At 46.6% G+C, this 22581-nt stretch overlaps 1 protein-coding gene across 1 annotated transcript in view; it reads left to right on the forward strand.

Moving 5' to 3' along the window:
* The first annotated feature begins 718 nt into the window (after positions 1-718).
* Positions 719-22581, forward strand: part of RGS8 (regulator of G protein signaling 8) — a 37527-nt gene continuing 15664 nt past the window's right edge. Inside the window, exons 1-5 of the mRNA XM_055319386.1 lie at positions 719-769; positions 14747-14820; positions 16790-16918; positions 19432-19533; positions 20386-20450. Coding sequence (XP_055175361.1) covers positions 16893-16918; positions 19432-19533; positions 20386-20450 — 193 coding nt within the window. The 5' untranslated portion in view covers positions 719-769; positions 14747-14820; positions 16790-16892. The remainder of the gene's footprint in view (positions 770-14746; positions 14821-16789; positions 16919-19431; positions 19534-20385; positions 20451-22581) is intronic.

Consider the following 22581-nt stretch of genomic DNA (forward strand, 5'->3'; position numbering starts at 1 on the left):
GTGACACCAAACATTTCGGGCATTATACTCTTTCATGCCAATTTTTTTTCCTTCTCTTTGAGAAGGTTGGAGTTGCGCTTGCTCTCAAGTGTCTAGCCATCCCAAATTCCTAAGGCAGGGTAGGGTGGCCTTGCTGGTTGGTTATGGAAGGAGATAGAGACCACCTTGAAGGCAGGCCAGGAATATGGTGCTTCCCTCTTTCCCCCACACCACCTCATAAAGTGCATAAAGTGGTGCTTCCAACCTGGTCTGTTTTTGAGCCATAGCGGGCCTTCCTCTCCCCCGCCCCCCCATGCCAGTGACCCCACTTCACCTTCTTCCCTCCATGCAGCCAGGGGATCTCCTCCTTCCTCACCACCCCCTCCCCACCCGCCCTGCGCTCTGCCTCCCCCTGAATTCCCCGAGCAGGGAGCAGCCGGCCCCTCCGTGACGAGCTGTCAGCCCGAGAGCCACACAGGCAGTGCCATCCCCGACTCTGCTCTGCGTGGCAGCGCGCATCAGCTGTCGGAGTGCCCCTCTCCCTCCCTCGCGTCCCCTCCCCTTCCCGGGCGCCAGCTCTGTCCCCGCGAGTGGAGCCGCAGAGGGAGCCCAGCGGCGCTGCAACTGCTCTGCTGGGGGCGCCGAGGTGACGGGGAGGTGGCGGGGCCTCCCACCCTCTCCCCAGTGCCAGGAGGTGGCCGGCTCTGTCACTCGGGGCCTCCCCGCGCCATGCCCCGCTGGGGCCGGGGCCCGCCACACCTTCCCGGCTGCGCTGCCCGCTGCCCGACAGGTAAGAGAGGGCAGGGCCTGGATGGGTCCCTGGACTGGCTGCCCCCAGTCCCAGCCTCGTGAGAAGGGCAGGACACCTAGGCCAGAGAAGGCACTGTCCTGTCGTCCTCGCTTGCTCACTCTCTAGCAGAGCTCTGCACAGGCGGGCCAGCCTGTCGCCCTTGCCAGGAGCAAGAGTGCAAGACTGTGCCCATTCTTGCCACTTGGTGGGTGCTAAGCTGCGAAGGCTCATCTTTTTTTTTTTTTTTTGTTTTTTTGGGGGGGTTCTCCTTTCTTCTCAGTCCTAACTCCCCAGGTCCCGGGAAACCTGTTTCCTGGTCCCAAGAGATGCCATTTCTCTGCTCGGATCCCTTGGAGGGGGGCTCCGAAAATATTGTAGGTTTGCTATCTGGACTAGGACACCGTCTCTTTTCCTTCCATTCACGTATTTTCTGCTGCCGTTTTAAGCGGGTCGCCTGCACAGCGGTCTGGCTGCCCACAGCATCTGTTTTGTTTTGTCAGCCTGCAAGTCTCCAGCATTGCTGGTGACTAACGCTGGTGACACATTCCGATGCAGAGGGACTCACAATCACAATGAGTTGGAGGGAGATTAAAATACATTGGAGGTTGCCCCTTTCTTCTGTGTTTTTTTTCACCACCACCTCCAGCTCCATGGGGGTATAATTGGCAAATGAAATTGTGATATGTTTAAAGTGTACAATTTGATGATCTGATACACAGACACATTGTGAAAGGCTCCCCATCATCAAGTTAACTAACATCTGTTGGCAGACCACTGATTTATTTTTTTTAATTAAAAAAATTTTAGATTACTATAGACAATGCTGGAGTAAAATCATAGTTAAAATTTTGCTCACATTCTAGATTATTTTCTTAAAGTCTTACAACTAGACGTGCTGGGGCAAGGTTTTTTTTTTTTTAAACTGAGGTATAATTGACACGTAACATATCAGTTTCAGGCATACAACATAATTTGGTATATTTTTGTATTGCAAAGTGATCACCACAATAAACGTAGTTAACATCCATCACCACACATAGCTACCAATTTTTTTTTGGCAGGTCACCAATTGCTAAGCAGTGAGTTGAGGGCACAGTTGCCACGTACAGGAGGTGACGAGGCCCTGGCATCAGCTAGCTGGGTCCTTCTTGGGGCTGTCTCTGTAGTGACTTTTGGGAGGTGTGGGAGGAGAGTGGCTTTTCTCTTTCTATGTTAGAGCCGCTCACCATTAATCCATTGTTTCATACACATACTGCAATTCTGGCTTTCGGGTCCTTATAAGTCCTGATCTTGGGATGCTTTCAACCTGGTGAAATAAGGGAAGCCTACTGCATCCTACAACTTGGGTTATTTTTAGATTATTTGTTCCTACAGATTTGGAAAACTTCAGGGTTTTCTTGGAAGATGGAGAGGGTGCTGGAAAGTGGGGCAGCAAGATAGCTGTTATCATGAGATCCTATAAATGTTTGGGGAAATCTCAAAGCTGTAAACATGCAATGTCATATTTATTATGCTATTGATGGCTGTTACTATTTTGGGAATAATAACCTCATGAGCACTCAGTCACTCCGGTAAACTAGTTTTTATTAACCATTTGCTCTCTGCTCAGTCCTTAGAGTAGGTTTTCTGGAGAAGGTGGATAGGACTGGGGTGAGCAGGGGCTGGAGTCTGTAGAGAGTGCCCTGTAGCTCACCATGGCCAGGCATCAGTAAGCCACCCCTGGTGACCAGGTCCTTCAGTTTTTTTTTTCCTTTAATTTCACCCAGTGCCTACCACATAAAGAATCTGAAACCTTTCTCATAATTGTTGTCCAGTTGAATTAAATCTGCTACTGAAGCCAATGTCTTTCTTAACTCTGACTTGAAGATCATGGTTCCTTAGCTAATGGTAGCCATTTCACAAACGCCAGGTACTCGCAGGTGATTGAATGAGAGTGTGAATGGATGGCTGAGCAAAACCCATCATATTTCCATTAAAAAAAAACAACAACCTCCAAATGTGGATCTCAGTGATGGATATACAGCTGCAACTGAAATGTGTGTAGAGTAGGGAAAACCCTGGTGGTCCTGGGTTCAAGTGTCCCTAGGGTCATTAATGGAGTTACCCTGAGCCTTTCATTCAGGGACCCTGAACAGCTTTGCTCTTATAGTCTGTAAAATGGGGAGAGTAGCAAACACCCAGCTTACCTCCAGAGGTGTTTGTGAGATAAACTAAAAGGAATAATGGGTAGCTCCCAATTATCACAATGCTGGACAACTTTGCTAGGCTCTTTCCCTATATTATGCTGTTTCATCTTCTCAACTTCCCAGAGCAAACCAAGGGTCATGGAGGCCAAGAAACTTGAAATATTCAGCCAGAGAAGTGAAAGCAGTTTGTACGTTGTGATTGTGCCATGGAAATGTGAGTTTTGTTGTGTGTGATGACTTCATGGCTTAGAGTTTTTGTGCTGCCTGTCCTATTCCAGGCTCTCTGTTGTGTGCCTCTTTATTTCCTCTTTGTCCAAATACCTCTACCTCCAGGGATGCTGAAATGCTCCTTTCCTCCCTTATTGCTTCAGGGATCAGGATATTTTTTGCTGTCCAGGAAGCTTCAGCCTTCTCATCAGGACCTTTATTAGTGTGTTGTGTATGGAATTTACAAAGGCTTTTGAATTTTTCAACAACAGATCCTAGAAGGAAGAAGGCCTCAGAAAAGCTGAATGGCTTAAGGTAGATTCCCACCAGGCCTTGTCTCTCAAGGAAAAGTGTCAGAATTTGCTCTGTAACTTCGTGCATCAGAGTGCACCTACACAGCCCTGGCCCCTCCTCCTGCCCCCAGTGTAGACATTGATGTGCACCCGGCACAGGCACAAAAGCAAGTCACCTCCTTTCCCTGAGGGCTCTGTGCTGGTAGGAGCAAATCCCAGCGGGAGAGCTGTCCCTGGAGGTGGCCCAGGCTACTCCACTCCACTGTTTCCTACCACTATTGGTGTACCGGAGCCAGAGCCCATCCCTGCTCTGATGACTCTGGCGTTTCCTTCTTGTGTGATTCTAAGTGGCTGACCAGAATGGAGCTGGGAGGACATAAAAGCCATTGCTGAAGTCATTGAAGCTGGAGGATTAGAAACAGCTTGTTTTATATTCAGAGGAGGGGAGAAGGTTGAAGCTGCTTTCTGCCCACAGCTGTAAACCCTGATGGCAAGTGGTAAAGCTTTTGTTACTGCCTAAGGAGGGGAAGAGATTGATAGCCAGTGCCCTGGCACTGCGAGATAGGAGGAGAGAGCCACACTTCAATTGTGGCAGTCCCTCGCGCTTCTATCACAGCCCCAGGGCTTTGGAAACTAGGTCCTGCTGCTTCTGTCTCCCAGGCCTGCTACCCCTTCCTCTGCAGCCTCCACCCCACCCCCATTTGGTGTTGGGCCTCTGCATTCTATGACTCTGATACTGTCAATGTGACTTCATGTCTTCAGAAGACTGAATAATGTACGATCCATGTTGGCTTATATATCTCACTGAATTCTTAAAATAAAACAGGAGGTTGGCATGGCCTTAGTAATTCTGCTTTCATAGATAAGAAAGCAAGGTCTTCAGCCAAGACGACCCAGCCATGAATGGGCAGAGTGGGAACTTGAACCCTTGTCACCAGATACTGGAGCCTGTGCCATTTCTATGACTTTAAGCTGCCTCTCCCTGCCAGCATCCTGCTCTAAACCTGGTCTCACCCACCTGTCTGCTGGCTGGTTCAGTTATGTTCAACAAACATTATTGAGCATCTTCTTGATCCCAGGCACTGTGCCAGATGCTGGGGATTTAGAGAGGAAAAATACAGCTTTCTCCTCTGTAATATGCATAGGTCATGTACTACGTATGCCTGGTACATTGCTTGGCACAAAAGAGATACCTAAATGTTAGTTGAATAAATGGATGAATGGATAAATGAGTACAGTTTCCTGTCCTTGGTGGACTTAATAGTCTGGGGTTAGGAGAAGAGAGTTGTAGGCAACTAATCACACCACTCTGATGTAGAGAAGTATGTTTGGATCAGAGACCAAAGAGGTCAAGAACCAGGGGCTGTGAAGCAGGACAGGGGCAGAGTAGTGCTAGTAAGGATGCAGAGGAGAGGACAGATGTGAAAACTGTGAAGAAGATTTAATCAGTATGACTTGGTAATTGGCTTACTATAGGTGATGAGAGAAAGGGGGTCCTGTATTATTATTTCCGTATTTGTGACTTGAGTTACTCAGTGGATGGTGGTGTCAGAACCTGAGACCAGGAATTCCAGAGGAAGAAGTGTATGTGTGTGTGTGTGTGTGTGTGTCTGTGTGTGTGTGTGTGTGTCTGTGTGGGTGGTGATGTAAGGGAGGGGGATAAAATGGGTCCAGAAAAGGAAGAAGGAGGGGCTGTGATGCGCTCAATGTTTAGATGTATATTTGTATTGGTTGTGCCCATGGGATGCCTGAGGGGTGTGTTCAACAATCCATGGGCCATAAGAGTCTATATAATTGGAAGAGGGACTGGAATTAGATGAAAATATTCAAAAATGGTCAGTATACTCAGTGTAGTTGGGATTATGGGCAAGAGTGAGATTGCCCAAGGAGCATTTAAGAAGAGAGAAGAAAACCAAGGTTAGAAGGCAGGAGAATGTCAGCATTATGGGTGGGCAGAGGAGGAGCCAGTGAAAGAGACCAAAGGGAAGGCGAGTGAGGACAGGGTAAGGCTACAGAGGTCAAGGTGGTGGAGGTGCCGGAATGAACAGTCACCATGGCAAATACGGCCAAGAGGTCCATAAGGACAAGGACCACTGGACCACTGAACCTCACAATATAGAGGTTGCTCTTTCAGGGATGTGGTAGGGGTGGGAGCCAAATTGTAAAGAACTGAGGAAGGGATAGGAAGTAAGGAAACAGGAAATTTTTTCAGGTAGTTTTGCTGACAAAAGGAGGACCCCCCCCCACTCCCAAGGGAGAATTTTTTTTTTAATGAAAGTATTTTTATTTGTAAGTATAGAATAACATGAGAGAGGACAGAATAGAGGGTTGATTAAGCAGGGCAGGTGGGAAGGAGGGGCTCAAGGCCACAGGAGGAAGGATTTACCTTGAGTAGACACATCTGTGAGTGGTGGGTTGGAAGTAAGGTTGTGTGTAAATGTGGATAGACTTGCAGGGAAAAAAAAAAGACTTGCAGGGGAGGAGGCAGGGAAAGAGGTTGAGATATTTCATACCTGAGGCTTTGATTATCTTGGTGAAGCAGGAGATCAGGCTGGGGGTGTGTGAAGGATTGTGCTTGTCGCATGAGCCTCCTCTTTCCCTATACCGTGGCTTCCTGACCTTTGGCTGCCATCACAGAAACCAGCTGCCCACTGAGAAGCTAGTTCGTAAAAACCAGGTTTACTCTTTAAGGCTGTGGTTACAATAGGAATGGAGGAGTTTTGGGGAGGTGAGCAAACAGATCATCATTTGTATCCTCATCCGAGGTTGAAGTATCGCCCTAGATTCTGGATGCGTAGGTGGGCAGCTCAGCAGCGGGAAGAAAGGAGGTAGCAGGAGCTCAGGGGTGGAGTTCTGGCCATGCCTTAAGAAAGGTGACTGTGGGCAAAGTCTTTAAAATTTAATTTCTGTAGGTGATATACCCATTCTAAACCTCTATGAATTTTGGCACCTGCTCCCTGGGAGTCCAATAAAAGGCTTTTCTGAAAATGGGTTTATTCATAGGGAAGAAAACTTACAGGAAATCAGTTCTCATTCAAATCACCTCTTTCGATATTTCAGTTTCCTTGCACTAATAGTTTACACTATATAGGCTCAATTTACTGAAGCACATATTGTCAGTGGTCACATATTCATAACACTTTTATGCACAATTTCAAAAATACGCAAACCAAGAGACTCAACAATGAGTACACACCTGGTACTACCTTCTGCTTTCCACTCTAGATGATTTTTTGTTTTCTTTCTTTTTTTTTAATTTAAATTCAGTTTGCCAACATATAGTATAATACCCAGTATTCATCACATCACGTGCCCCACTTAAAGCCCAACACTGAGTTACCGTAACCTCCACCCACCTTCCCTCCTGCAACCCTTTGTTTGTTTCCCAGAGTTAGGAGTCTCTTATGGTTTGTTTTCCTCTCTAATGTTTCCCCACTCAGTTTCCCCCTTTTACTTATGGTCCCTTTCACTATTTCTTATATTTCACCTATAAGTGAGACCATATGATAATTGTCTTTCTCCAATTGACATATTTTACTCAGTATAATACCCTCCAGTTCCATCTACATCGAAGTAAATGGTAGGTATTCAGCTTTTCTGATGGCTAATATTCCATATATATATGTATACACCACATCTTCTTTATTCATTCATCTGTCGAAGGACATTGTGGCTCCTTCCACAGTTTGGCTATGGTGGACATTGCTGCTATGAACATGGGCGTGCAGGTGTCTTGGTGTTTCACTACATCTGTATATTTGGCCACCCTAGATGATTTTGAAGCAATTTCCAGGTAGCATACCATTTCATCTTGAAATATTTCAGAATGTTTCTCTAACTAATAAGTTTATTAAGAAAAAAACCTCGGGTGAGCAACTGGGTGGCTTAGTGGTTGAGCGTCTGCTTTCAGCTCAGGGCGTGATCCCGGGGTCCTGGGATCAAGTCCTGTATCAGGCTCCCTGCAGGGCACCTGCTTCTCCCTTGCCTATGTCTCTGCCTTTCTGTGTCTCTCATGAATGAATAAATAAAATCTTAAAAGAAAAGAAAAAAACCATCAATATCACACTAATATTAGTACTTAATCAGTGCTCATATTTCCCCAAATTGTCTCATGATATTTTTTATGGTTTTAAATTTGAATCATAGTTCCAAAATATATTCCACATATTGCACTTGGTTGATGTATTTCTTTAAATATATCTAACACTGGTAACCACTGTCGGAGGGACAGTCTTATAATTCCTATAATCCTATAACGTCTCCTGATTTTGTGTCATTTTGCCCTGTGTTGGTTTACCATTTAATTTTTGGAGGCCTAAGGAATAATTTCAGTTTAGACTCCAAAGTCTCTGAGGTTTAATTTTAAAATTCCTTCTAGACACACTTAAAAGGAGAAGTGGAAAGATAGTAAAGAGAGAAAAGAGGTAGAAAAATGAAAAGACTGCAGTGAGCAGCAAGGAGACAAATGAAGGCCCGAGAGGAACAAAAGCAAATAAAAAAGATATCGGAGACACACGTCACCCGCCCTGCACCAAGATGCTTGAAAATCCTCACAAACGTGTTTCAAACGTTTCTGTGTCACCTCCGTTAGCAGGTAGTAAACATGAATCTTTAAATAAGGACATTGTATTGATTTAGTGCATTTTCCGAAGCAGTTTATCAAATAGCTGAGCAGATGTCATCCAAGTAATCCTCTATGTGAAGTAGGGGAGGAGTAGGAATTCTAATTCCCATTTTATAGATGACGAAGCAGATGAGATAGCTAATACTAGTGGCTCACACTAAGCACTCATTTGCCATTTGCCAAGCATTGCGCGAATCACTCAGCTAATCCATATAACAATCCTTTAACAAGCCTGCGGCATTGGTACTGTGATCTTCATCTTACCTGCGATAAAAATGACTCAGAGAGAGGAACGTGCCCATAGTTACAGATCTGGAAAATTACAGAGTGGGGATTGCAACTCAGGCCGCTCCAACCCACTCCTCTTTTTTCTGGGTCAGTCTACTCCCCACTAAATCAACAATCCTTTAAAAAAGTTTTTTTTTTTTTTTTGCATGTACTTGCTTGCTGGTATAATTCCATTTAAGGGGAAGCTCAAATCATCACCAAGTGTAATACAGATTTTCCTCGATTTAGGATGGGGGTCTGTCCCGATGAACTCATCATAAAGGTGAAAATATCATAAGTTGAAAATGCATCGAATGCACCTGACCTACTAAACATCATAGCTTAGCCTAGGCTACCTGAAACATGTTCAGAACACTTACGGTAGCTATCGTTGGGTAAAACCATCTAACACAAAAAGCCCATTTTAAAATAAAGTATTGCATATCTCATGTGATTTATTGAGTACTTGCACTGAAAGTGAAAACCAGCATGGTTGTACGGGTGGAGGATAGGCTGTAGGGGTATCAGTTGTTGACTCTCGTGATGACGTGGCTGACCGGGAGCTCACTGCCACTGAGCGGTATCAAGAGAGACCATCCTGATGTCACCGCATATCACCAGCCTGGGAAAAAGAGCAAAATGCAAAATTCAAAGTATGGTTTCCACTTAATGCGTATCACTTTCTCACCATGGTAAAGTCAGACAATCATAAGGGGAACAATTATAGGTAGAACCGTCGTAAGTCAGGGACCGTCTGTGGTAGGGTATACAGTGGGCTAGAATTTGCAAGGCATTTCCCACAGACTTTTTCATTTCTTTCTTATAACCAAGCACTCTGAAAAACAGAGCAGTTAATTTGGGTTTTACAGAGGAGGAAAATGGAATTCAAAGTTGATGATCACATAGCTAGTTAGGGTAGTTAGTGTCACAGGACTAGTTATCGGCAGGGTCAGGACCAGAGGCCCTTTCTTCCCATTCCAGATCCTGTTCAGTTCTCTTTGCAAACCTCACGGGCCGACACCTTTGCTGACTTCTTGCCACAACCCCGCTGTTGTTCCTTGTGAGAAGTCGAGCAGTCTTATTACAAATTAAATATCTGGATGCTTGAACTGATGAGCAGGAAATGAGGCTGCTAATACTCAGAGGAATGAAATTGAGACTTTTTTTTTTTTTTTAGTAGAATTTTGGGCCGGGTGGCCTCTTTCTGTCCTTCCCTTCCCTGTGTCCTTCCAGTCTCCATGGAAACCCCAAATCAATGCAGCATATGTTGATTCATGTTTCTGCTGTTACTAGGAAGCTACAAAGTGGAAATTGCTTTTAAAAGATTTGTGGAAGAGCTTTAGCGTGCTGACCAGAATTCAAATCTAATATCCAAATGACTGTTTTATTAAAAGCTTTTAATGTGGTACTGTCTTAGGTGGTATGTTGATTAAATAAACACACAGGGGGCATTTGGCAATAAACCTCCACCTCTACTAACATGGCTTTTAAAAATATTATATTGCAGACTTTAATTCCCTTTATCTTCCATTTAATTACATTTTTGTAGCCTGTGTGACAATGCCAGGTGCTCCTTTTGCTCTTGATTAATTCCACCCTGCCCTGACCAGGGCTGTTGGGAACAATAGTTTGCAAATGCCTTAGGTACCCATGCTGCTGCTCCTGAGAGTCATTAGCATTAGGCCGACTTCAGTCTTGACCCCGAGACTGCAAAGCTCTCAAGTGTTTCCGCCATAAGAAATCCTCAGTGATTTTTCAGATATTTTTTTTCTATGAGCTCAGAATCAAATGCAGCTGACATTTATTAAACATCTGCTTCATACGAGGCAATGAGAATTGATAGCAAGGGGAGTAAGTCATAGAGTCTGTCTTTGTGGAACACGCGGTCATCTGGGAGGATCAGAAAACATAAATCACAAGGATAAACTACAGACCATGCGGGCTGTCAGAGAGTCACACAGCAATGTGGTGGTGTTGGGATGGAGGGATTCCTTCTGATTGAGGGTGTTCTGAAAAGCTTTGGAAAGGAGAATTTTTATCTTGGAGGGATTGGGTTTAGAGAAGGAACTAGGAGTTAAGAGGCAGATCCAGGGAAGGGTTTGGTGAGGGGGGATCATTCTGGGCAGAGGGGGCAATGATGGGGTTAGGCATGTGTGTGCAAGCATGTATGCACAATGGGATATAAGACTGGATACATAAGTGGGACCAAATTGTTAGAATGTCAGGCAGGAAAAATCGGTACAATGAAGCCCATCAAAAATTATTCTACAGACCATTTATGATACATGTTCGGTGGGTAACACTGGTGGTGGTAGTGTAGCGTGCCAGGAGGTTTATGGGGAATGGGGGAGGCCGTGACTTAGGAGGCATTGGACGAGGCATATACTATGGTGGGTGCCCAATAGCCTCTGAATGACAGTGTCAATGTATGGAAGGGGATAAAGTTGAGAAATATTTCAGAAATATAATGAGAAGTTTTAAAAATCAGTTCAACAGGGCAACAGAGAAAATAAAGCCAGAAATACCTATACTTAGTACCCTGAGGGGCTGGGACACAGAGTACATGAGCATGCATAGGGAACCTGGCAGGAAAGGAGGATTTGGAGGGAAACAGGGTTGTTTCTGACACAGTTGCATCTGCAGAATCTGAAAGGGATGGAATTGTCCTGCTGTCCTCTGAAAAAGCCAGTGTGGAGCTCATGAGAGGCAGGACTAAAGCACCCATGCCAGAGAGACAGACTGGCCCATGCCTGGAAAGGTTGGGTTTCCTAGGAGGAGCAAACAGAGAATAGGAAAAGCTGAGAGGTGCAAGGCAGCCTGAGAAGCCAGAGCAGGGCTTGTAATGCCTGTTTTCCCGGGGAAAGCCATGTGTCACCAGCAGAGATGTCCTATGCCTAGTCTTCAGCCAGCAACTCAGGAGCAGTAACCAGAAAAGAATCCAGAGCTCTGTATTCCTGGGCCGGGGCTGGCTGTAAGCCTGGGGACGCAGAGTTCAAGTAGGTGAGTGCCTTTCTTACTGGCACCCCAGCCTCCCTGCTTTTTCCTATTTCTCTCCTTCAGGAAAGGAGACCAGGCCAGAATGTTTAACCTTTTGATTCCCCTTAATCTCACTCCTCCCCCTACCCCCAAATTCTTTTTATTTTATTTATTCATGAGAGACACACAGAGAGAGGCAGAGACATAGGCAGAGGGAGAGGCAGGCTCCCTGTGGGGAGCCTGATGCAGGACTCGATCCCAGGACCCCGGGATCATGACCTGAGCCAAAGGCAGATGCTCAACCACTGAACCACCCAGGTGCCCCTGCCTGGAATTCTTTATGTACCTGGTTCTATAGGAAGGAAGATTAACTTAGAGGCCTCCCCTGAGAGGGGGCTTCTACTGGGTCTGTGTTTCTCAAACTAGGGTGCTGTGTGGTTATGTTTTGGTGTTTAGGAATGTTTTGGTTAAAAAAAAAGGTTAGACTAGTTTTAAGTTTTTCTTTTTACTCCTGCTAGATGCATGTCCACACACTCTTGTCCCTCAGCTCTTTGTATTCCTGCTCTTTCTTAAAACTTTATTAATGATTCTATCTTTCCTTAAACATTTGGGCGGGCTTATTGACTTCCTATGACCATATTCTTTCTCCAAAGGCTAATTGAAGATTCTGATGCCTAGTTAACATTAGTCAGCCCCCACTGGAGACTTGGGCCCATCTGCAGTCCCCTTGTCCTATCTCCTCAGTGCCTTTGAATCCTGGATGCCAGATGGGGCAGCATGAGACTTCGAGGGGGGCTTTATCTCACTATTTTAGCACCAGAAGAGGAGTCCCATGATGATACCACCTTTGTGTTACAGCAAGAGGCAGGGCAAGGGTTGGGAACATGAAGCTTGGTATCAGGCACTGACTCTGCCACTTGTAACTGATTTATTTCTGTTTTTCCATCTATAAAGTGGGGATGATGAAGATGTCAGCCTTGTAAGTGCATGGAATCCCGAAGGCTCCACCTTACGGCATAAACTTATGTTGGATTAGGGAAGTGCTTATCAATGGGCTTTTATTCACAGTTTATCTGTGCACCTGTTTTCTTTTCTTTTCTTTTCTTTTCTTTTCTTTTCTTTCTTTCTTTCTTTTTTTTTTTAAAGATTTTTATTTAGAGACATAGGCAGAGAGAGAAGCAGGCTCCCTGCAGGGAGCCCGATGCGAGATTCTATCCCAGGACCCCAGGATCATGCCCTGAGCCCAAGGTGGATGCTCAACCACTGAGCCACCCAGGCGACCCTGTGTACCTGTTTCTTACGGTGCGGTGTATCAAGAAAATGTCCAGAAGCAAAGGATTCTCTTTATGCTTCAATTCTAAACCCTGGCTAACATTGGCGGTCAAGGCAGGGGTTCCGAGGAATGGGAAACATTTCTTTTGCATCTCTTTTCATAATGCGAAGTTCCCTTTACCTAACAGAGGCACACCGTGGACATTTTTCAAGAGAGACAATGAGTCACTGTGGAGGCAGCATCAGGAGTTTTTATTTCATCCTCTCATCAGGCAACGTGGGGTTGCGGCAGCCTCATGTCACTGAGAAAACACGAGTTATGCGACCAATAGATCTGCCAGGAATTCTGGGTCCCGGTGTGACGCAGTGGGAAGAGCTCTGCTGTAAGAGTTCTAAGAAAACAAATCTGGTCCCTCTGAGTTGCTTCTTACGTGTTGTGTCGCTTTGAAAAAGACATGCTACCTTTTCCAGCCTCAATTTTCTCATCTGTAACTCGGAGATAATAATATTCTCTCTGGCTGTGGAATGGGGTTGTTGAATAAGAACACATGAACATGCTTTCTACATGATAAAAGGTCAAACAAATGCAACCTAATATTTTTAGCATCAAGCCATCACTTTCTACAGGGATTTCTGCTGCCTCTAGCAAATGCCACCTTCCGGGTGTCCAAAAGGGCTTGCGGCAAAGGTTAGGTGCATTTGGAGGTAGTTCCTGAGTGGGAGCAGGAGACTCGGCCTTCGAGACTGGAGTGGAATGGGGAGAAGGGGAGCTTTGTCCCAGGGCAGTGCTCTGCGAACTTCAGCAGGCACCAGATTCACCTGGGAGGCTGGGCTACTTCCCCTGAGTTTCTGATCTGTAGGTCTGGGGGTGGGGCCTGAGAATTTGCATTTCGAACACATTCCCAGGTGATGCTGACGCCGCTGGTCCAGGGACCATACTCAGGGAACTACTGTACTAGGGCAAGCAGGAAGAGAGAGTCCTCCTTCTGGAACCGAAACAGGCAGTGTGAAGATCCATATGTGGGTAAGGGGGCTTGGAAGAAAAAAAGAAAACGGTAGAAGACAGAAAAATGGGGATAATGTGCAGATTGGACAGAACAAAGGGAAAAGTCTCACTCCGTAACAAATGCAAGCAGGGGGAAGTTGCTAGGTGATGGATGAGGGAGAGAGGTGAATTTCCACTGTAGGAAAAACCAGGAGCACAGAGTTGGAAATATACATGTTTTGAGGAGGCAGAGGAGGTGGAAATTTCTCATTAAGAAGTGAGGAGTGGTGTGTTTGGTGCTGGGGGGGGGGTGGGAGGAGAGACAGACTCGGGGGGGGGGAAATGCCTCTGTCGAGGAAGGGGGACAGCTGAGATGTGCCAGAGGGGGTAATTTCAGGGCTGTGTGGTTTGGCTTGGTCGTGGAGCACAATAGAAATTGGGAGAAAGGGGGTGGAATTTAGATGTGTGACCTGCCCCGTAGCTTTCTTGCTCTCTGCATTTATCACATCACATCACACCCAGCAAGACAGCCCCCCTCCTCCTGGCTCATTAGGAGATTTGATTCGGCTTGGCTCCTGCTGTCAGCAGCTGTCTGGGGCAAGATCTTTATGCTCCCTGCTCCCTGAGCAGCAACCAGCCTTCAGCCAGCAGCGGAGCTCATTAGAAGAGGGCCCCCTGGACACTAGATTTTCAGCTCATTGGTGGCTGGAAAGAGTTAATACCTACGGCTTCGCTGCCCCCTGCACAGCCTCTGGGTGCAGAGGGGGAGGCAGCTTTGGGCTGTGGGGACCTCTCCTTGAGCTGCAGCCAGAGGAGCAGGGAAGCAGGTTAGTGAAGAGGAAGGTACGGGAGGAGTGCCAGGCGAGCTCTGCTCAGGGGCACCTCCTGCATCCTGCCAATGAGGATGGGCGTGCAGACTGTGCCCGGGAGCTGAGCCGCCGCCCGCTGGGTGTAGGCTGCTTCAGTATTTACTGGATGTGACAAGCAGAGAGAAGAGCTTTCAGCGGGGCTGCTCGCTGCCCGGCTCAAGTGGAGGGAGGTGTGTTGTGCTTGCATGCGTGTGTATATGTGTGTGTGCACGCACGAGTATGCCTGTGCATTCGTGCACACATGTTCTTCACCCATCAAGGATCTGACTGCTAAAAGAAAGATCTACTCTTTCCCCAGAACTCCTTAACCTGCAGCCTCTCTGACCATCCAGTTGGCAAAGACCTGCAGGCCATGAGGACTGGTCAAAGACAGTGAGTATTGCTTTTGCTTTTCTCTCTCCTCTTCAAGATGCCCATGTGGGCTGATTGCATTATCCATATTTAATTAACCTGCCTCTCCATGCATATTGATTGCTTTCTCCCCGCTGAGACTCTTAGTTTCTCTTCCCCTCTTTAAAAATCATTGCTTTTTGCTTTTAACCTTTGTTTTTACCTTGAGTCCCCTCTTTCCATATGTCCCATCCTGTCTGCCCCAGAGTCACCTGTAACTGGATGTCTGCCTAACAGGGCACATTTCCGTGGGCCTTCCTGGGCTCCAGTGACCCCAAACTCCGTCCCCTAGAAGTCAAGGACCAGATGGAATTAAGAGCCCCGAGGCACTGGGGTTGGGATGAATGAGGAAGCAGGGGCCAGAGTCTCCTGCAGATTCCGATTTAATTGAATTCAAGGCTGGGCTAAGTGAAGGGATGTGGAGGGTCTGGGGCGGGGGCAGGGGGGGTGGGCACGGTGGGCAGCGCTGGATTTGGAAGGGAGAGAGGCAGGCATGAAGTGGTCCTGGCAAGCCAGTGGGAGCTAGCAGCGGGAGCGGGAAGAGCGACAGGGCAGGGACTGGAGGCCTGGTAATGCCTGCCCCAAATGACCTTGCCTGCTGTGTTTGTGGGGAGTCCTCCCTGGTTCTGTTCATCACCCGGTATAACGAAGGCCCCTGGCACAGGCTTCCCCTCCTCCAGGATGAGAGCCCATAAGCAAGGGAAAATGAGGCATAGGTGCCCCAAACAGTGATTTCTTACAGCTGGAAGAGAGAGAAGCTTCACTCTGTGAAGGGCTTTGATGTCCTGACGTCTGGGCCAGGCAGGTGTATGCACCATTAGAACAAAGGTTAAGGAGATGTCCCTACTGTCAGGGGGGATGTCATCTAAGCTCAGTCTCCTGGAGGTTGAGCTTTTACACAAACTCTTAACAATTTTTTTTCAGTGTTAACAAAGCCATGTTTTAATTTTACCAATTTTGATATTATTAGAGAAGGTATTTTAAAAAGTATTTGTGATACGTTCCGTGTAATATCAAAACAATTTAAACGGAGTAGACCGGGTAGGGGCCTTATCTATCTAAATTAGGTTTCTTTTAAAATGGATTCTATGTTTGGTGTCAGGGTTCCCCTGGGGAGCCCTTTACGGATAGGCTGCTCTCTTCCCATGTTTCTTCCTATCATTTCTGTGGGAACAAAGGGTTTGAAGCACCGAGGATGGTACCCTCAGGAGAGAGAGAGGTTCAGTCCACGAGCCCTCAACCTCAATATCCCCTTTCCTACTGTCCTCCCCACTTCAGGTCAGGAATGGGCCAGTCCCTGGGCTGGGGCAGGTGGGGCGGCCTCCATATGGGCAAGAGGGCATGGCTTGCATATTCATCTCACCAGCTTGTGCCTGTAATCCTGCAAAGGAGCAGGCCTGTGCAGTGACGGGGCCTGACAAGTCTCCCTTGAGTTACTCCACCCTTCCTCCTGCTCATCCCCTCCCAAGGCTCCTTGCATTCCCACCCCCAGGACGGGTTCCCTTAGAGGGAGGTGAGAATCAGAAGAGCAGCCAATCAAATAATTCTAGAGCAAGTGCTGACCCCCCTCCCCCATCCCTGGCTGCCTGGTCACTTGGGCCCCACTGGAATCAAACAAAGAGAGCAGTCATTTTTGGCTCGCCCAGGCCCATGCCTTTGTCCCCTGAGGCACGTGCCCCACTTCACCGTCGATGGCCACTGGTTGGGGAAATGGGAGCCCTTGACCGCCAGACTGCGATGTGAAGCCACCCACGATCTGTGCCTGTTCAGCCTTGGTCAGTCACCCTCCCTCAGGCCAAGCAGGGATTTGTGGGGAATGGGCTGCGTGAGTGTGTGTGCGTGTGTGTGTGTGTGGAGGTGTTCCATCAGTGCGAAGCCATCCAAGAGGATTTGTAGCACAGTCAGATAAGAGAGGGCAGCCCCCCTCTTACAGCAGATTCTTTGATTTTAGGTGAGAGGACGTGAAAGGGTAAATCCCTGTGCCCCGCAGTCTTATCTCCCGCCCTGACGTCCCTGCACACCGGCCAGAGGGTTAACCGTAAGCGCGTGCCTGCATGGCCGCTTTACTGATGCCACGCAGGTAATGATGCTAACCTGTCTTCCTGCTCTTGCCCTTCCTCTTCCTCCTCCCTGCTGTGTGAGCCTGCCCCAGCCTTCTAATCCCCTGGGTGGTCCACCTGAGTCCACCCTCTCAGGCCACCCGTGTGGACTGTGCCCTCCTTCCCGGGGCGCTTCTTGCCAGCAGAACCCACCTCAGTGCCAAGCCCTCCTGTTGACTGATGGGACTTCTGGGGTGGGACTGTGCATGAGCTTGTATTGAACCACTTAGGGACCTCTTTGAGGTACTGGAACAGGGAGGGGAGATGAGGGCAAGCTTACTTTTTAAAATTTTGTTTTCTTGCTTGCTTGCTTGCTTGCATTGAAGTAACCTTAACCTGTGACTGGCACTTCCGCTCCCATTATTTCAGACCTAACTAACAAGGTTGTAATTCAGGTCTCAGCTAGACAAGATGGAAAATGAAAACCGTTGGGCCCCAAAGGATATTTTGTGGAAGATTTTTGCAAACTCTTGGGGAGAATCACCGTTGGTTTGGTAACAAGTAGACCCTCTACACTGGCCCCTGTGAAACTTCCTTAGATGACTTGTGTGGATTTGCCATTTTTTGAAGTCTTCTTAATTGCTCTTTGGGGCATTGACCTGACTATTCTGTGATTGATGATCCTGTGGCACGAAGGAGGGAACTGACTCACTGAAGGTTGGGTTGTGGCCTTGGTACAGCCTGAGCAAGACCTTTACTTGAATTCACGGAAAGTGGTGACTCAAGGGCCCTTAATCAGTTGCTCACTCGGCCTGGTGTCAGAGCCCCCTGTGATTTTTAAGAGTGAGTGGACATAAGATGCTCACCATCGCAGAAGAGAGAATGGCTATCGCCAATGTTTTGAAACGCCACCAAATTGATGGCTTCATAATGCGCCTGGCTGAGATAAGAGGTGGGAGCACAGGACGTGTAGGCCTAGTTTTCTGCAGGAGAGGGGATATTTCTGGGAACTTGGATGTTCCAGCTTTAAAAGGCTCTCAGAGATGGGCTGTGGAATACAAATGTTGTCCATCCTTGCCAAATGTGATACCATCCCAGTAGACATTTGTTGGATAAGATTTCTGTGAACAATTAGCTGGGTCAGGGATGAAAATTCATTTGGAGTGAAAGGAAGAGATTGAATTAGATGGCCTCTAGCGTCTCCACCCAGGCCCAGGATGCATGTGACAGGGGAAGGGAGAGCCAGGCTGGGAGGACTTCCTTTCCACACGGAGAATAATATCTCCGGGACTATTTCCGTGGCAAAGTGTTAACCAGTGTGCACGTGGCAGTGCCCTTTTATAAGTTCTTCAGGCCTGATGTGATTATGCCAAACCCTTGCCACTTACCTTTGCTCTTTGTGCAAAGAGCTGCCATAGTTAAAGGTCAGGGGTCAGTAAACTCACTCTGCCGAGGGCCAGAGAGTAAATATTTTGAGTTTTATGGGCCATACAGTCTGTGTTGCAACCACCCAACTCTGCTTTCGCGCTTGAAAGCAGCTTTAGAACATATGTAAGTAAACGGGTGTTGCTGTGTTCCCATAAAACTTTATTTGCACAAACAGGCATCTTGCCGGGCCATAGTTGGCGGATGTCTCGTTAAAGGTTAAAAAGGGGCTAATGTTGAAAGTCCGAAAGAGACGTTAGTGTAATTTCTCATTGGACCTTCCCTAACAGATAACATTTAAGTATCTGTTCCTTAGGAAAATTGAAAGAGAGAGAGAGAGAGAGAACTTTAAACATACATGTTAAAGTTTTAAACATGCTGATTGAGATAAGCCAAAACATAAATAGGGATACGAGAGCTCCGTCAGGTAAACACAAGTGTGTTTAAATACAAGGGGCCCTGGGTCTTAACTTCAACCATACCAGCTGCTCGTGCCTTCGCCTACAGGTGTTGCTCTCTGCTGGTCCACAGCCGTTCATGCATATACATCCCCAGGTTTGGGGGATAAGTGGGGAGGAGAACCTGAGTCAGAATTAATTTGCCTTAAAGCTTCATTTGTGCTCGGAGGTTCTGGGGCATGCGCCCCTGTATTATGCAAGCAACCCTCCACTCTCTTTGCGGGTACTACTTCTGGGGCTTTGTAATTAGGGCTGCTGCTGTTGCTGCTGCTACTTTGCCCTCCTAGTGGGAGAGCAAAATGTGAATTGTTATTTTGTCTTCCCTGTATTTCCTTTCCCTACAGAGAATCCTAATTTAGAAATTCTTCCAAGCTAATGACCTTCATTGACTTACTATCAACTTGAATGTTAGCTTTGAAAGAAGCATTAAACCTCTAGGGGTAGGGTACCTATTACCATTCCAGTAGTCAAGTTAGGGAGTGAGTATATCCCTTGATCTTCTAGGCATGTCTCCTCTTGTTCATGAAATCTTTAGGGACCACCTGGGGAAGGATGTGGGGGTCAGGGGAGGCGGCACAGGCTCCCGCAGCAGCAGTTCCAGGGGCCCCTTTATGGAGCTGACGGCTATGATCATGACAGTCCCCGTCCGTCTGCCCCTGTGCTTGTTGCAGGAACAAAGGGATGAGGACCCGCCTGGGATGCCTGTCTCACAAGTCAGACTCCTGTAGCGATTTCACAGCTATTCTTCCCGACAAGCCCAACCGTGCTCTAAAGTGAGTAGTTTGGCCCTGTGGCCTTCCCAGGGTGCTCCCCATGGGGCGTCCACCACTGGGCCGAAGGACCTGTTCTCCTCTAGTGAGCTGTTGACCGGATGAGTCCAGTGACAATAAATCCCTGCCACTTGGTGGTTCCTTTTAGATCTCTGAACGTGAGTGCACGGGTATGAATTTTCCTTTTCAAAATGTGCGACCTAACTCAGAGTAGGGACCCTTTTCTTACTTGTAAGAAAACTGTATTATCCACCGCTCTTGTATAAAGCTATGGTGGAGGAGGCTTCTTGGTTCTACTTGGTTGTCAGTCTGAGCTCTCAGTTTGGAGACAAACATTCAAATATATTCTAAAAATCTGTTTAGGTTCAGATGATTTGGACTCGGTACCTATACTGTTTAGGTACTTTGTTCAATGATATCATAGATGCCCCTCATCTAACTCTCAAGGGTTCGGGGATGGGCATCATGATCCCCATTGCAGAAGTGAAGAGATTAAGGTCACAGTAAAATATGGAGTTGGGAGCTCAGTCCACCTTTTCTCATGCTAAGGCTTGTTTCTTTCCATGGTTATCTTGACATCTTCATATCCTGTACATATTTAGCTTGGTGTTTTAGACTGAAAGCCAGCAAACGAAATATGCTGAATTGCCTTACTGAGATTTGCCATCAGTTACTTAAGAATGTACACATTTACAGTGATAGAATTGCAGGCCTACACGTGTTTTTCATTTGCACTGCCATCCCCCGCCCCCCCTACCATTTTTCCGATTTCTTCTCCATAGCAAATTTCCATGGTTGCTGATGGAGAGGGGGTCATTTCAGAAATATTCAAGAGAGATGTTTCTTCTTTCCTAGGAGACTATCCACAGAAGAAGCCACGAGGTGGGCAGATTCCTTTGACGTGCTTCTGTCCCATAAGTGTAAGTAGAATTTGAGTTTCAACATGTTGCAGCAAATCATCCTCTTAGCAAAAGAGGCACCAAATGCCCACCATGATGCAGGTTCTGTGCTGGGTGCCCTAGACAGCTACAGTCCCTGCACTCACAGAGCCTCCTGCATAGGGGACTATATAGATAACAAGATGTCATTTAAATGTAGTGGGAAGAGGGCCTTCTTTTCTGTGTTCTGGGTTAAAAGTATGGTCCCAAGAAGCCTTCGTATTTTCATAAGAAATAATTTAGTTTAGGGTGTTAGAATGATGGGCTCGGTGGGAACAATAGTCTCGTGTCCATCCTAGATTAAATGACCTCCCCCCAAGTCCCCGGAGAGCCTTGGGTTACTCATCTGTCAGATGAATGTTCTATACATTTTTTTTTATAAATTAATTTTTATTGGTGTTCAATTTACCAACATACAGAATAACACCCAGTGCTCATCCCGTCAAGTGCCCCCCTCCGTGCCCGTCACCCATTCACCCCCACCCCCCGCCCTCCTCCCCTTCCACCACCCCTAGTTCTATACATTTTGATAGTCACTTGAGTTGGCATAGTTTTGGGTTTTCTTGTTGCTTTTTATTTTGGGGTATCATACTCCTCAGTTTCCGGCTGGGTGTGAGTTTTACTAGGATGCATTTCTTCTGTCCCTCTCTCCTCTTTCACTTTCCCCTTTCCTCATTTCTCATACCTTCCCCTCCCCCTGAAAATTGCAGAAATTATCGTGCATATTTCTGCGTGGGAAGGGCACTTTGACGCCAGCCAAACTTTTCAGTTCTTGCTTTTTTCTCGTCATGAGCAAGTTCAAATTCATCGGGCTTTGAGATCCTAGTGGCATAAAATACATGGGAGTGGGAGAGCACAGGAGAGGAAGAGAGAAGAGTCTTTTGAAGAGAAAAGGTTTCATGTAGACTTGTAGTGCTCCTTTTGAATTCTTCCCGTCAATATTAGAAATCCTGATCAATCTGGGAGCAGAAGGGTAGCTTTTAGCTCGGAGTCTTGTTTCCATTTCATTGGGGAACATGATTTTGTACAATGAGGGTAAGGACATTGGCCTGATAGTCAGACCTGTGTTCTTGATTTTAACCCAGCTTAGCTACTAGATAATTGAGTAGTCTTGATGGGATCCGCCAATCTTTAGATGTCTTTAGAAGTGATTTTTGCTTACAGCTGGATGGGGACAGCTCCCTCTGACTATGCCCCTGATCCTAATAAACTGGTTAACAAATGCTCTTGAATAGATTTTAAAATGAAATGCAAGATATAAGAATAAGCATATATCGTAGCACCTAGTTTTGTGAGACAAATAGCCATTTTTGTGTTCTATGGATTATACTTAGGAAGGAAAACAAGGCAGCATAGATACAGCATGTGTGACATATGGCTTATGTCACAAACAGCAAGCTTATGTGGTGAATTTGCCAAGGTAATGGCATATGTACAATAATAGTTAGGGTTTGACAGTAAGGCTTGTTTCTTTATTTTATTTTTTTTATTTACTTAGGATAGTCACAGAGAGAGAGAGAGAGGCAGAGACATAGGCAGAGGGAGAAGCAGGCTGCATGCACCGGGAGCCCGATGTGGGATTCGATCCTGGGTCTCCAGGATCGCGCCCTGGGCCAAAGGCAGGCGTCAAACTGCTGCGCCACCCAGGGATCCCTGTAAGGCTTGTTTCTTATGAGGCTAGTTTGACTTGTTTTCTGGGGTTATGTCAGGCTAAACAAGTGTCACTATTAACAACTTCTTTTCCGGCTGCATTTGCTTCAAGGTCATCTTGAAGTTTGGTTTCTATTTCAGCTTCATGACTGACTCACTTAGTTCAAGTCCCTGAGGCTGTTTCCTCATTCTGAAATGGTGATGGCAATACTTGTGTGCTACCTGTCTGTCACCTGGATAAGGGGATCTTCATAAGAGGACACCCTTTGGGTTCTCTAGTTAACTAATGGTCTTTTGTAAGAATATGGTGATTTTTTTTAAAAAAATGGTGCTTTTATTTATCAAATGCAAAATAAATGCGCCTTAAGAATAAGTTCGCAAATTTTGCCACCAATTAGTGCTGAGCCAAATTCCATAGACAGAGTTTATGGTGGTTAAATTAGTGGATAGAATCTTAGAGTAT

Source organism: Nyctereutes procyonoides, unplaced genomic scaffold (genome assembly GCF_905146905.1).
Source record: "Nyctereutes procyonoides isolate TBG_1078 unplaced genomic scaffold, NYPRO_anot_genome, whole genome shotgun sequence".
NCBI lineage: Eukaryota > Metazoa > Chordata > Mammalia > Carnivora > Canidae > Nyctereutes > Nyctereutes procyonoides.